The sequence below is a fragment of the Apteryx mantelli genome, chromosome 21 (assembly GCF_036417845.1).
Source record: "Apteryx mantelli isolate bAptMan1 chromosome 21, bAptMan1.hap1, whole genome shotgun sequence".
NCBI lineage: Eukaryota > Metazoa > Chordata > Aves > Apterygiformes > Apterygidae > Apteryx > Apteryx mantelli.
Window position 1 is genome coordinate 10,589,308 of NC_089998.1, and position 13,447 is coordinate 10,602,754.

At 54.9% G+C, this 13,447-nt stretch overlaps 1 protein-coding gene across 3 annotated transcripts in view; it reads left to right on the forward strand.

The window, feature by feature from the left end:
• Positions 1-13,025, forward strand: part of WHRN (whirlin) — a 62,758-nt gene extending 49,733 nt beyond the window's left edge. For 2 of the 3 annotated variants that reach the window (XM_067309118.1, XM_067309120.1), the window contains 5 exons: positions 6,931-7,002; positions 7,421-8,018; positions 10,070-10,248; positions 10,947-11,069; positions 12,198-13,025. In XM_067309118.1, coding sequence (XP_067165219.1) covers positions 6,931-7,002; positions 7,421-8,018; positions 10,070-10,248; positions 10,947-11,069; positions 12,198-12,380 — 1,155 coding nt within the window. In that variant the 3' untranslated portion in view covers positions 12,381-13,025. The remainder of the gene's footprint in view (positions 1-6,930; positions 7,003-7,420; positions 8,019-10,069; positions 10,249-10,946; positions 11,070-12,197) is intronic. The other variant, XM_067309119.1, reaches the window with a different exon arrangement.
• Positions 13,026-13,447: the final 422 nt, after the last annotated feature.

Below are 13,447 nucleotides of genomic sequence, written 5' to 3' on the forward strand. Positions count from 1 at the left end.
GTATCCTGTCCCAGGCTCCATCTCCCCCCATCCCCAGCATTAAGCAGCAGCACTCCCACGTCTCAGTTCCAAGCGTTCACTGCACGCAGTCTAATTAAGTTATCATAATCACCTCTGAGAGTGCAGGCACACAGACCTGAATTAATTTCCTAGCCATAAAATGCCTTTCATCATAAATGTATTAACAACCTTGGAAATTAAAACCTTCATGAAAAGAACAGATGACAATGGGCTTCTGCTAGTTTGGCAGCAAGCAAACCAGCCCACGTCCGGGGCGAATGGGACTGCGCTGTGGAGGGCCCAGGCAACACAGCCAGCGGGGCAGAGAGGTGGGGGGGCTTTCCTAGGGCTGTGGCTGCCTTCGCGGTTCAGTCCGGCCTGGCAGGAGGGCTCAGTGAGTTTCAGAGCGTCAGAGCTGGTTTTTTGTTGGGTTGACTTCACAAATCCCTGTAGGAAAGCCATCTGCTCCATTCAGGGTGGATTACAGTGAGATCCTTTCTGGATCAGGGTGAAAAAAGAAAGTTTCACGCTGCTCTAGGAAAGCCTGCTGGGAAAATCTTTCCAAAGTGGCAGAGACCTAGCAGAGAGGTCTGCCGGGATTTGCGCACTGAGTGTGACACCCAGTTCCCTTGCTGTCCCCGTGCCCAAGACTGTACCGTGTGCTTTGGGTTCGCCATGCTCTCCCTCCCACTCCACGAAGCCAGTGTGGCTGATGGGCCTGATGTGTGAGCAGTGACCCAGCCCTGCCTGGCATTTGGGCCCAGAGATCAGCGAGGGAGACCAGGGGACAATTCTGGCCACAGAGTGGGGAGCAGGTACCATCTACCAGGCCTTGTGTTTAAAAGCTTCCTATAAGAACGCATCTCTCTCGGTTACACTGCACATCCTCCTTGGCGGGGTGACTCCTCTATCCATGTCCTGTGAGCGTGGATGTGAGAACGAACACCCATCTCCAGCTCTGCCTCACGTGTTGGGAACACTAACTTGACATGTTTTGGCAAGCGGTGGTAAGCAACTGCCAAGCTAAGAGCATGGGCTCTTTGTAAATGGGCACTTACCTCAGCTCGCAGGAGAGAGAGAAAAGGGCAGAACTCCCAAACTGGCTGCTCTGCACTTTCCTGTCCTAATTCCGCACCGCTGTCACCCTCCCCAGCACCTCTCAAGGGAGAGGGCTAATTGCAGCCTTCATGTTCAACCTTGAATACAGCTGGATGTGGATTCTGTAGGATGGGTTTGAGGGAGGAGGGGTGCATTGTGCTGGGGTTTGCTTGTCTCGTTCATTTGTTCTGCATCCTCCCTGATGTTTTATTTTCCCTTTCACGCTTGTTTTAATCTGCTTTTCCCCTCGCACACCCCCAGGAGCGGCTCTTGTGGCTAATAGACCTGATGGAGGTAGGGGCTGTCAGCAAGATGGGGAGCTCGAGTGCTGTGGTTGCCATAGTAGATGGGTTGAGAATGTGTGAGAGTGTGTGTTGGGCGGGAGACGGGGGAACAGGCCCTTCCAGAGGCCAGCATGTGTCTCAGCCACGTGAACAACCGCCTCGTTTCTCCCATGTCTGCTTTCTCTTCTTCTGGCTCCGCTGAGCCGTTCCTGAGTCCCTCTCCTGAGCTCAGGGGCTGCTTGGGGCTGCAGTGTAGACAAGACTCTGGTGTCTTTTCCAACATATCATTAATCCTGAACCAGATCCAGCTGGCACCAGTGTGCTGCTTGCACTAAAGCCGCATGCGCCACTAGCAGCTCAGTGCTGGGGTGTTAGAAGGACCAGCAGTGCTGATGTCTGATGGACCCCAAACTGCCCTTCGTGCCTTGTGGTCCCGTTGTGCCTACTCTTCCTGCTGTTGTGCTGTCTCACCATATAGGCACCCTGGCTAAATACCACTGGGCTAGTCGCATCGTGTCACACATCCTCAGAGACTGGGGAATGATTTGCCTGATAAGCCTTGGGTCTGCAGAAATGTGTGTTCCAGTGCAGGAGGGATCAATGTACTTACGTTATGGGTGTTCAGCTTTAGATAAATCCACACGCATATGCTAGAGAGGCTAGATGGGCAAGGCTTTCTAAAAATGGATGTGGGGAGAACCTCGAAAATTCCTCTGTCGTAACAGAGCTTTTGGTTGGAAGGAGGTTGAGAAGAGCTGCATGCTTGTGCCCTGCAGCACAGCTCTGCTGTGCATAGTGCTTTACCTCCTCCGCATGGTTGCCTGGGGTTAAATCACATGGGTCAGCAGGTGGAGCACACAAACCGAGTGGTGGAGCTGGGAGCTGCTAGTACTGCTTTGGGAAAGAGGAGCTCTGGCAGCTGTGAACCTGTCCCAAAAGCTACATCCCTCTGGGAATGGCACTTGCCTAAAAGAAGAAAGCTGTGGCATTGCCAGAGGGAGTTCATCGCAGACACCCCAAACCTTGGGACATAGTTTGCTTTGGCTTCATGACCAAAGTCACTGACACTAGACCACACTCCCATCCCCTCTGTTCTCAGTGGGTCAGTGGGTGAACTTAGGTCAAAAAAACCCAATGTGAGGCTGAGCAGGACCTGCCAAGCAAAAAGTGATTTCATCATGGGATGCTTGAAGGTTACTAAGAGATGAGACAAGGCCTCATTTGATTGTGCCACCCACTGGATGTCTGTCTGCTTCACTAAGCCGCACCTTCGCCTCTTTTTTATGGAAGATTTGGATCTCAAGATGAGTCTTGCAAAGCAGAGATTTATTGTAAATTGGAATAATCAGATGCAGCTTGTCTGATCAGAGCAGTATGAATTTCTAATTTGCTTATAACCGAGACAGTCCTCTGGGGATTTAACATTTGCTTTGTCCCTGCCTCCTGCCCCAGCCCTCATTGTTATAATTAGGGAATTGAAATCCCTGTTGATTTTATTTTTCTTCTGTGCCGCCTCCTGGAAAATGTGCTGCCACAGAAGGTGTCTCCTCCTCCCAGGGCCTGATTCCACAGATGTTAGCTTGCTCCCAGCTCCCTGAAGCTATGGTGCTTGCAGGCACAGGATCAGACCCAGCATGGTAACCCAGTCACTAACGTTTGTGCGCGTCTTTAGGCTCTGTTTCACAAGAAGCAGAAGTAAGGAGAGAATGGCAGTGTGGGGCGTGAGCCGTTCCTCTCTTTGAAAAGTGAATGTCAAACACAAGAACCCACAACATCCTTGGCAGCTGCCAGACAATCTCATGTCTCCAGAGAGAGGGTAGAATGAGAGCAGAGAAATGGGGGACCTCATCCAGCTCCCTCCATTACAGTGGCAGGGCAAGCAGCCCCTGGGAGAAAGAGAGACCTTTGTGCTGTGTCCGAGAAGAGCATTGCTGTTGTTTGATGGGCAGGGAAACCGAGGCAGGGAGCTGGCAGTGACTCTCCTAGGAGTCACCTCAAGCCAGGGGCACAGCTGTCCACAGTGGCCCTATCCTGAGCTGCGGAGCAGTGAGCGTGTTGCTCTGCCTCCTCGGCACCACTCTCACTTGCCACGATGCTGTCGGGACTGAGCATTACCCCACCCTGTCTCAAAGATGCTCTCCAGCTTCACTGCAGCACCCGCGGGCTCAGTGTGAGATAGGAAGGGTGAAAGTCTCCCAATTGTGCCTTGCAGAGGGATTGGAAGAGCCTCGCCTGGCCTCCAATTTCTATAAATAACCAGAAAATAGGAGAGAGGAGCAGAGAGTCGGTAAGAAGAAGCAGCCCCCTCAGTAAACACTCGTTTTTCTGAGCAGTGGCACGTGGATTCGATGGGTCTTTCAAGGGAGATCCAGGCAAGCACAGTCTTAAAACAGCAGATTCCTGAAAGCAATTGTGCTTAGTTTAAAAGCCATTACATTTTATAGCCAGGAGCAATTTCTGTTTAATTATTTTTGCCCCCAAAGTAGTAAGCATTGGGGAAGGCAAATCTGCCACACCTCAGCAGAAGAAAGTGCCCTGAAGAAGATGAGCAATATTAGTGTCACTGGATGTTCGGGAAGAGCAGAGCCAAGGCAGCGGGATTAGGACCATCTCGCCGAGCTGGCAGGAAGCTCTTGGCACCGCTGTCTGGGTTCATCCAAGGTTTGTCAGAAGGGTTCAAGCCTCCATGCTGACTAGTCCAGCTACTGGGCTGGGACTGCAGCACCTTCCACTGGCTGACATGAACAGCACGTGTTGCACTCTAGGAAGAGTCCGATATCATGGTGATGGGCACAGGGCTCACTGGCAGGACAGGCGGAGATGGCACTGGCAGATGTCAGCAGGGCATCGGGCAGATCCTCTTTCAGTAACGGTGTAACTACGGATAGTGGGGACAGGGGGATTTGAAGGCAGGCTGCTCCCAGTCGTATCAGGAGAGTCATTTGGCAAAAGCTCAGTGAACGCTTGGAGGCAAGTTGAGGCTGGCAGAGGCAGAGCTGGAGAGGGAAGTGTTAGACACACAGCTGAGATTCTCCCAAATGTGGTACGGCTGGTGCTGAAATGCCACCGCCTTGAGTTCAGCTCCCTTCCTTGTGTACACAGCCCTACGGCTGGATTAAAGGTTCTGGGCAACATCTAGAGATGCAGGGATGTGCTACTTGGGCAGCTTTCTGCAAAACAGCTTTCTTGTTAGAGGAAAAGGGTGGCGGAAGGAGGAAGCTCTGAGAAGAGGGCACTGCTGGCATGATTTGGTGCTGCTTACCAAGCACTGTGTTTGGCCCTGTTCACCTAAGCATTCGGGTTCCTTGGTGTCACGTGAGGAGGTGATGGCACCCATTTGCACTTTGATACATACTGAAGTCCCAGGCTAGCTGTTGACCTGACTGCTAACGTGTGCATAGACCAGAGCAAATCTCCCTGAAACTGGCCTTCCCTGCTACTCACCTGCCCACCAGTCCCCAAGCACTGGAAACCAGCATGTTCTTTCCTGGCTTGTGGGAGCAGTTCAGGATCATTTTAATCAACATAATTGGAGGTTGCTTTTGAAACTGCCCTTTTTCTTCTTGCAGCCTCAGCTGTATGTTCTCACACCGTCCTTCATGCCAGCCCTTGGATTTGCATGGCCCTGTGGCGAGTTGGATCTGGTTGAAACTTGAACTTTCTGTTGCTTCTGCCATGTGTTTCAGCCAGATCCGTTCTCTCCCCTGGCTCGCTGCACAGTCAAATGAATGCAGTTACACATGGGGTAGGGGATTTTGTTTTTCAAAAGCCACCTGTCTTTATGTTGAATTGAACTGATGATGAAATCACCCCTCGTCAGAGGAAGAAATGGTCTCCCAAGCTAATTCTTTCCCTGCCAAAGTTTGAACAAGCCATTTCTTTTAGCTTTCTCATTTGCCAGGGATCCCTCTGAAGCCACAGAGATAAAAGCACTTTCCATCAGTGTTTTTGCTGCTTCTCTAATGCTTTTAATTGTCTTCTGTGTCTATTTTGGGACACTAACATCTTACAGGCAGCAGCCTCCAGCAGATGGGAAAAATGCAGATGCACCAGCATTTCAACTAATCAGTTGTTTACCCTGCAATAAATAACACACAGTTAAACACAAACTGTACCCTGCCCTTTACAGCACAAATGAACGAACATCCTTGTTAATGTGATGGAAATGAAATATGCCCTTTCTGAACGGCAGCAGCCCCGTCTCCAGATCAGGAGTTGCTGCTGCTGTGGGTTGCCAGGTTAGTGATGTGACTGGGGATGGCACAACCTAGCTAGCTCAGGCTGAATTCAGCAACACCTCCTGGACAGTCCAGCAGTCACCCGGAAATGTGCTGCTGTCTGTCCTTCCCAGGCAGATACCATGCAAAGCAGGGGTCCTTCAGGGGTTGACAGGGCTGTGGCAGATGGAGGGGGAAAGAGGCAGCAGTGTGGAGCCACAGAGCACTGGGGAACCGCGATTGGGCAGCAAGAGGGTGCTGGGGAGAAGGAAGCTGGGGAACTGCAGCATGACGGATTTTTCCTCTTTGTTTCTCTGCCCGGGGATCACACTGCCTGTCCCCAGGGCGGTGCTGTGGTCTGGGTTTGCTCTTGCAGGGGAACCAGGCAGAGCGGTGCTAGGCAGCACTGGCAGAGCATCCCTCAAAGGGAACCTGGTGCCTTGGCAGCACTGGGACAAAGCAGCAGAGCCGTGGCCCCAGGCTAGACACGGGACCACTTGGGCTCAGTCCTGTTGGTGCCCAGAGCAGAGTCCATCGGCAGGCCCCCACGTCCTGCAGGCTGGGCACAGCTCGCTGGGGCAGAGCCGTGCCCACCTCCAGGCCCCAGCCTCCCTTGCGCGCCCAGGAACACCACATTCCTGCCTTTGCCTGCTGTTACTTAGCCAGGGTGCCTGTTTGCTCTGCTTGACAATACGTGTATCCTCTTCTCTGGTCCATCCTGATTGACAGCCACCCCTGCACAGACGGACTGACTACCTTAGTCCTTCCTGATTTCTGGCACTGCGATGTGTTCAGCACTGTGTTGTGACATTTTCTAATGATATTTTGCCTTGTTATAAGCAGTGGAAGTGGCTTCTATCCTTTTGCATCTGAGACCAAATGCTCTGGGTTTTGGGGGAGGGAGGGTTTAACTTTCTCATTGGCCTTCTGCCTGGAAAGATCTATCTCTGGGCATTTAACTTGCAACCCTCAGAGCTAGTTCTTCCCTTCCCCATCTTCTAAATTAAATATAGAAAGCTGATATTTGGGCTAAGAGGAGCGTGTTCCTCTACTGTAGAGGAAATAGCTTCTATAGATGAGGTTCACAGCTTGTTCTGAGCACTCTTCTTAGCTTTGGAGAGGCTGTTTCCTAGCCAGGTTGCTTTGCCTATGTGGTATGTGAGTCTCCAGGGGAGCTTCCCAGGCAATACGAACCTTTTTCACTGGGTGAAAGACCCTGTCACTGCAGGGGCTTTGGACAATGTCCTGCAGCCCTCTGCATGCTCCCTGTCACTTTGATGTTGCTTCTTGCTGTAGTAACTGGGTTCTCTCTTCCTTTTTTGCCCTGTCAGAACACATCAGAATTGGAGGGAGGTGGAGACAGCCATCAAAGTAGCATCAACACCTTGCCAGACATCTCCCTGGTAAGATACGGCAGCATGCTGCAGCGCCTCGAGTGGGAGCTGGAGGCAAATTGATGATACTGAGTTTTGCCTCAGCTTCTGTAGCTATTTGCAACATCAGCGACCTGTGGGTGTCACTGCAGCAGGGTATTACTGAAGCAAATTAATTAGACCAGTTAGGAAGAAGGATTCGAGTTGTCTGAATAAGAGTAACATGCGCTTATAGGAACTAAAGCAAAACTTGGGTGATTTGTCCTCTAACCGTCTTCATTTATGAGTCATATTCTTATTGCCAATAAGGTCAGGGAGACATTTCTATCAGAATCAGCTAGTTTTCCTGTGATCACCATGGGAAGGCAGATACCAGGTGACTGTAGGACTAGGGAAGTTCTTGTGCCTGAGCCTGGTATCCTAAAGGCTTCTGTTCTTGGTTTGACAGGATGATCTCTCCTCCTTCCCGGAAGAACCACCCAACTTCAAGCCTCCGCCTCCTCCTTCAGCCCCTCAGAGGCTGGACCCCTCTGCTGCCCAGCACAGGAACCCAGGAAAAGACAAGTCGAAGCGCCCTTCCTCTGAGTCCTCTCAGTCGGGCCTCTTCTTTGTGGCCCCCCGAAACCCCACACCCCCTCCTAGCCACCCCGAGAAGGACACAGTCAGCCTGACCTCCTCTACTAATTCATCCACTGAGGAGTCTGCCCCAAACGCTGTCTACGCTACCATTTCTCCGGCCCTGCACAGCTCTAGGAGGCAAATGGATGCCCAGCTCTCCTTGGTCAGCCAGCACCCCATCGGTCCTTTCCCCAGGGTCCAGTCCCCAACAAGGTTGAAGAGCCCATCCCAGGAAAGTCCCGCAGCTGGTGGGCTTCAGAGCACCTCTTCCCCATCCCCTCCTCCTCCCCCAGCCCACCCAGCGCCCCCCCCGCCAGACAAGGGCAGCCCACGGTCAGTGGCCAACCAGCATTTCATCATGGTGGAGGTACACCAACCCAACAGCGAGCCCGACGTGAACGAAGTGAGGCCCTTGCCCCAGGCCAGAGGTGGGTGTCCTGGTGGGACAAGCTGTTCTACTGTGGAAGGTCACCATTGCCATCAGCTTTTCTGTTTTTTGGGGATGGCGACTGTGAGCCTGGTTTGGCTTTAGCGCAGAGCTGGGCTCTGACTGGTTTCGCAGTCACAGTACCAAGCTGGGCTGTGGGGTGGAAGCATGTCCGGCAACTGCTGCAGGAAGCAGCTACCGATGGTCCAGCCTGCCATCCAGACTGCATGGAGAGGGCGTCAGGGTGGGTGTAGGAGGGAGGCTGCACACAGCGATGCCCGTGCCCTGTAAGATGTTCAGTGCACATTGTCAGCCTTAGGGTGAAAAAAGCCCTCTCTAAGAGAGAGGAACAGCAGAAGAGGCAATTCTTAAGGGCAGCAACTGAGGGAGAGGTACCTGCCTGAGCATGAGGCTCTGCTGCAGAGGTTTCCCCTTCCCGGTGTGTATGTGGGCTGGCAGAGTGTGCCAGCGAGGGGCCGTGACACCAAGCTTGGCAGTTTAGCTCCAAGTTAATGGAATTTGGAAGAGCCAAAGTGCCTGGATCAGTGTGGCAACATGCTGCTGTTTGTTTCATTGATTAGCTGTAATTTTGTTTGCTTTTTTCTGAGACACGTTTTCAATCGCAGAAAACAGCTTTATAGCATCATGGCAAAAGAGTGAAAATCCAGGAAGCCCATAAAGCCCTCCGCAATGTCGTTAGCAGTAGTGCTAGTATTAATCTCTCAGACAAAGCCCTCAGCCTTGACTTTTGGCAGTCCTGGAAAACCTGCGAGGCCCACAGTCACAGCATCTAGCTTCGCATCGGCATTCAGTACGTTCCTTAAAGCCTCCCTAGGTTTCCAGCGCAATTTAATCTGACCTTTACTTAAAGACCAAATTTGGGTAGGCAGTTGATTGCAACTTGTCTCTTGTGTGGGTTTTTCTGTGTTATTTAATAAAATCTGCCTCCGGTGGAATTTTAAAAGCAATTCTGGGATTTTCCCATTAACGCCTGCTTTTGGAAAAAACTGATTGTGCCCTCACTGAGCGTGGGAGTCAGGTTTATCCTGAGCACATCCCTGAAAAAAGAAGTGTAAGTGTGGGGGAAGAGTGTGCTGGGCTCAACAGGTCCCTCGGCAGATCCCAGCAGGAGTGAGAAAGGTGGTCCCGGAGGGCTGGGGATGCCCAGGGAGGGCACACGCTGCTTTAGGCTAAGGCCCAGCAGTGCTCTCGGGTACCCCAGCATCCCCACCCTGTGAGCCCCCCAGAAACGCCCCGTTGCCTTTCAGGCGATGCGAGTGGCGTTGTCGCCCTCCCGTGGCACCGGCCTCCCACTGCAGTTTGTTCATTAATCTCTTAATGTATGGAAATGAGATTAAATGCCGGCTTCTCATGCTAATAGCGGCTGGATCCTGCTTGAGAGGTGTCAGCCGTGTGACCCCAACTCTTCCAAGTGAGAGATGCGATTTCCCAGGGCTTCAGTCCTCTCCGCAAATGCTGTAATATTGCTGTGCCTGATACTCATTTCCAGAGGCAGATCCTAGATCTGCACCCGGATCCTCTGACTTTGAATGGACGATGGCTCCTGCCTCTCAGCTCGTCCTTGCTTGGATCTGTCCCCATCTCCTCCCGGGAACTGGAGGTGATGAAGCTGGTGTTGAGCATGGGCTGGCCCAAACTTTGCTCGAGCGGGATCCCTGAACCCACCACCCTCTTCTGTGATCCCAGTGCAGGATCTAGGTTGGATCCTGGACCCAGATACCCAAGTCTGAGGTCACATGTTCCTTGGTGCTCCACATGCACAGCTCTGCTCTTAAGGACAGGTTCATTTGAGAACCCTGCTCTAATTCCAGGTCTCCAAAGGTGTTGGGTGGACACTGAAATACCTCAGGGGATCTGGACCACACTCGCTTAGGTCTGTCTCTGTCCCTAGGTCAGCATCCCAAGGGACCTGCCCAGCCCTGGGAGTGAGTGAGATGTTCTGTTCTTCTGGCACATGGTCCTGTGGGTGCTCGACTGGCCATGGAGCCGCGCTGCCCAGCCTTTCCTCTAACAGCCCGCGTCTCTCCCCAGCCTCCACGCTCTCCCAGCTGTCGGACAGCGGGCAGACCCTCAGCGAGGACAGCGGGGTGGACATCGGGGAGGTTGAGATGAGCGGCAAGGACAAGAGCCGGCAGCCGGTCCCCGGGAAAAGCCGAAGCCTCAAGGAGGCCGCGAGGAGCGAGGGGGCGGCAGAGGGGGCCTCCAAGCCGGTGAGGCTGGGTGCCCAGGGGCCTCGGGGAGGTGCCGTTCACAGACCATACCCCCATGCCGTGCTGGTGGGAGGCGGGAGGTGGGCACCCGCCGCTGCCGAGGGGCAGTGCTACTCTCCGCTGCTTCAGCCTGAGGCGGTGCACATCTGGCTCACCAGCCAGCCGGTTGTGCTCCCGCAGCCTGCAGGCAGCAACCCCCATTTTGTCTTGTTTTGTCACATTATTTTCCCCCTGGTGTAACAATCTGAGGCAGCTCACTGTGGGGCTGAGCTGGCAGGAGGGGAGCCAGGAGCAGCTGAAAGGGGGACGGTGGGGCTGATTTACCCCATCCTGGGTAAAACAACCCTCGCAGCTCCAGCAAACAACCGCTTGGGACATGGTAGAGTTCCTGGCTCTGAGGGGACATCCCCAGGGCAAAATGTCCCATGGCTGAAGTCACCTGTCACCCTGGGAGGAGCAGATGATACAAGTTATCAGAAGCGAATTGGAGGGTTTCTGATCTCTGTGACGTTGGGGGGTCTCGGCAGGCAGTCGGAGAGCTGCTCTGCTCCTCCCTAAGTCCTTCCAGGCCTGCAAACGGTTGGGATCATGGCTGTGGATGCGAGGAGTCAGGGAGCCGTGGGGCCCTGCGTAGGGAGCACAGCAGGGAGAGACGGGTGCCCAGCCTCCCTCGGCAGTACTGCCGTCTCTTCCCGCAGCCCGGGCTCCTGGAGCCCACGTCGTGTCTGATCCGAGTGTCCAAGAGCGCACCAACCTTGGGAATCGCCATCGAGGGTGGAGCAAACACTCGGCAGCCGCTGCCCCGGATCGTCACCATCCAGGTAGGGCAGGCTGAGAATGGAACAACTCAATGCATATGCCATCCCTCTCCTCCCTATCGGCTCTGGACAGGCTCAGGAAAGCCCCTCAGCCATGTCTTTTCAGCCAAGGCAGGGCCAGAATGCAGCTGCAGCCCTGCCCCAGTGTGAATTTTGGGGGTGTACTTTCCCCGTGATGACCCCGAATCTCCCCAAATGCCAGGGGCGTCATTTTGCTGCGGGGGATTTGCTGAGCTGAGGATCTTGTTCACATGCTGTGGCTGATCCCATATCATAAAACATGTCCTGGAAACTAAGGACTTGCTGCAGACATGTTGGAGGGGATCTGGGCGGCCCCAAGAGCTTGGCTGACGTCTCTAGATGCCTGGAAACGCTCTCCTTCTGCTCAGATAGGGATGGGATGGGATGGGATGGGATGGGATGGGGTGGGGGGTGACGGCTGGGGAACTGAGCCCACAGCCCTGCTCTCAGGAGCTGTCTCCTCACCCTGTTTCCTCTGCTGTTTACTTAGGGCAAAATTCAAGTTACACATAGAAAAAGGCAAAGCTGACTCTGCTCCTTGGTTATTCTTGGCTGTCCCAGCTGGCACCGTGCTGACAGCCAAGAGCAGGCAGGAGGGAAGCCAAATTCATCTGCCGTTTCCAAAATGTAAAATGTTTCTTTTGCAAAACATTCGCCCTGACCCAGCAAAGGCCGGTCTCTGCCTGCCAGAGGGGCCTGGGGCGCCTGTGTGTCCCCTGCCGCCTGCGGGCAGCCCCGGAGGCCTGGCCTGGGCCAGCCGGCGCCCCGCGGGCCAGGGGCAGAGCCGAGTGGGTTCCTCGGCACGTCGCCTCCCCGTGCCGCTTCCCGACTCGCTGCTGGTACAAGAGCCTGGAGCGAGCCCAGCGGGGAGCTCCTCTGGGTTCCCATCACGGGAATGGCACTCCGCCTCTCAAACAGCCCTGTCTCCTCAGCCCTCTCCTCTCCCCCGAAGCTCACGAGTCGTGCTGCAGCCCACGCTTGCCTTCTCCTCGCCTTGCTCTGTTCCTCCCCAGAGCTGGCTGCATTTCAACGTGTGGCCGAGCCAGGGAAGAGGAGCATGAACTCTCCCTTCTCCCCCGCTGCTGACCACCTTCTTCCCTCCTCCCATAGCGCGGGGGCTCTGCCCACAACTGTGGCAAGCTGAAGGTGGGTCACGTCATCCTGGAGGTGAACGGCACGGGGCTGCGGGGCAAAGAGCACCGGGAAGCCGCGCGCATCATTGCTGAAGCCTTTAAGCTGAAGGAGAAGGACTACATTGATTTTCTGGTCACAGAATTCAACGTCGTCCTTTAGGAGCCAAACGAGTTTGGGAAGGAACGTGGCAGGTGAGGAGAGCGCCCAGACGGACGCAAAAGGCAACCCAGGGGTACCGGTGTGGGAAAAGGCAGCACCCAGCCGCGTGGAGCCCACACCACCCTCTCCCACTGCACCACCCTGCCCACGCAATCGCCCCCAGGGACCCCCAAATGTCTCCCATCACAGATAGTCACTGTCTGGGCAGGGCAGGCTGAGGATGGGTAGAAATCAGTGCACATCTCTTCCCTCTCCGCTGAAGGCGGCCGTCCCTGCCTTTCCGGGGCTGGGGGCTGCCCTTGGGAGCAGCGCTCTCCCCTTGGCGCTGAAATCCAGGCCCCGGCTGGGGAGCGAGAGAGGGGACGACGAGCCTGGGCGTCCCGCTGTCCTTTTAGTGCCACACACGCAGAGCGGGGCGGTCGGCGGCCCTGCCCGTGCCGTGGCAGGGCTGGGGAAAGAGGAAGGTCGAAGGGTTTCTTGGCTGGGCCCTGCTCCCTTGGGTGCCTGTCGCTGCGCCCGGGCAGCGGGCGGGTGGCGCAGGCCGCGGCTGAGGACGCGGAGGGCAATCGGATGCCTTGTAAATTGCTGGCGATGTCATTGCATTTATATATACAGAGCTTGTGCTTTTAATTTTTCAATAAATCTAACAGGTTAGAAAAAGCCTGGGTTCGTGGCCATTTCTTTGGGGCCTGGGGGCTGGACCGGCACGTGCTGGAAGGGCAGGGAAGGCTGCGGCACCCCGGTGCTTGCAGGGCTGGTTAGGATGCGGCGGCCCGAGGGAGGTGGGGAGCAGCCTTGCACACGCGGGGCCTGGGGAGCCGAGCCCCGATGCCGCCAGAGGCCGGGCTGGCTGGGAGCAGCCCAACGCTGGGCTCGGGGTCCGCTGGGGCTGCTGAGTTTGTCCCGAGGGGTTTTACCCACACTGGTCGCGTTTAGGGTTTCTCTTTGGAGGGGGCGATGGGCGGCAGAGCGCAGCAGCGGCAGCCTGGCCCAGCTGCAGCCGGAGCTGGGCAGCCTGCAGCCATCTGTGCCGGCCTCCTTCCCAGCCCCAGCCACGTGGTGACCCG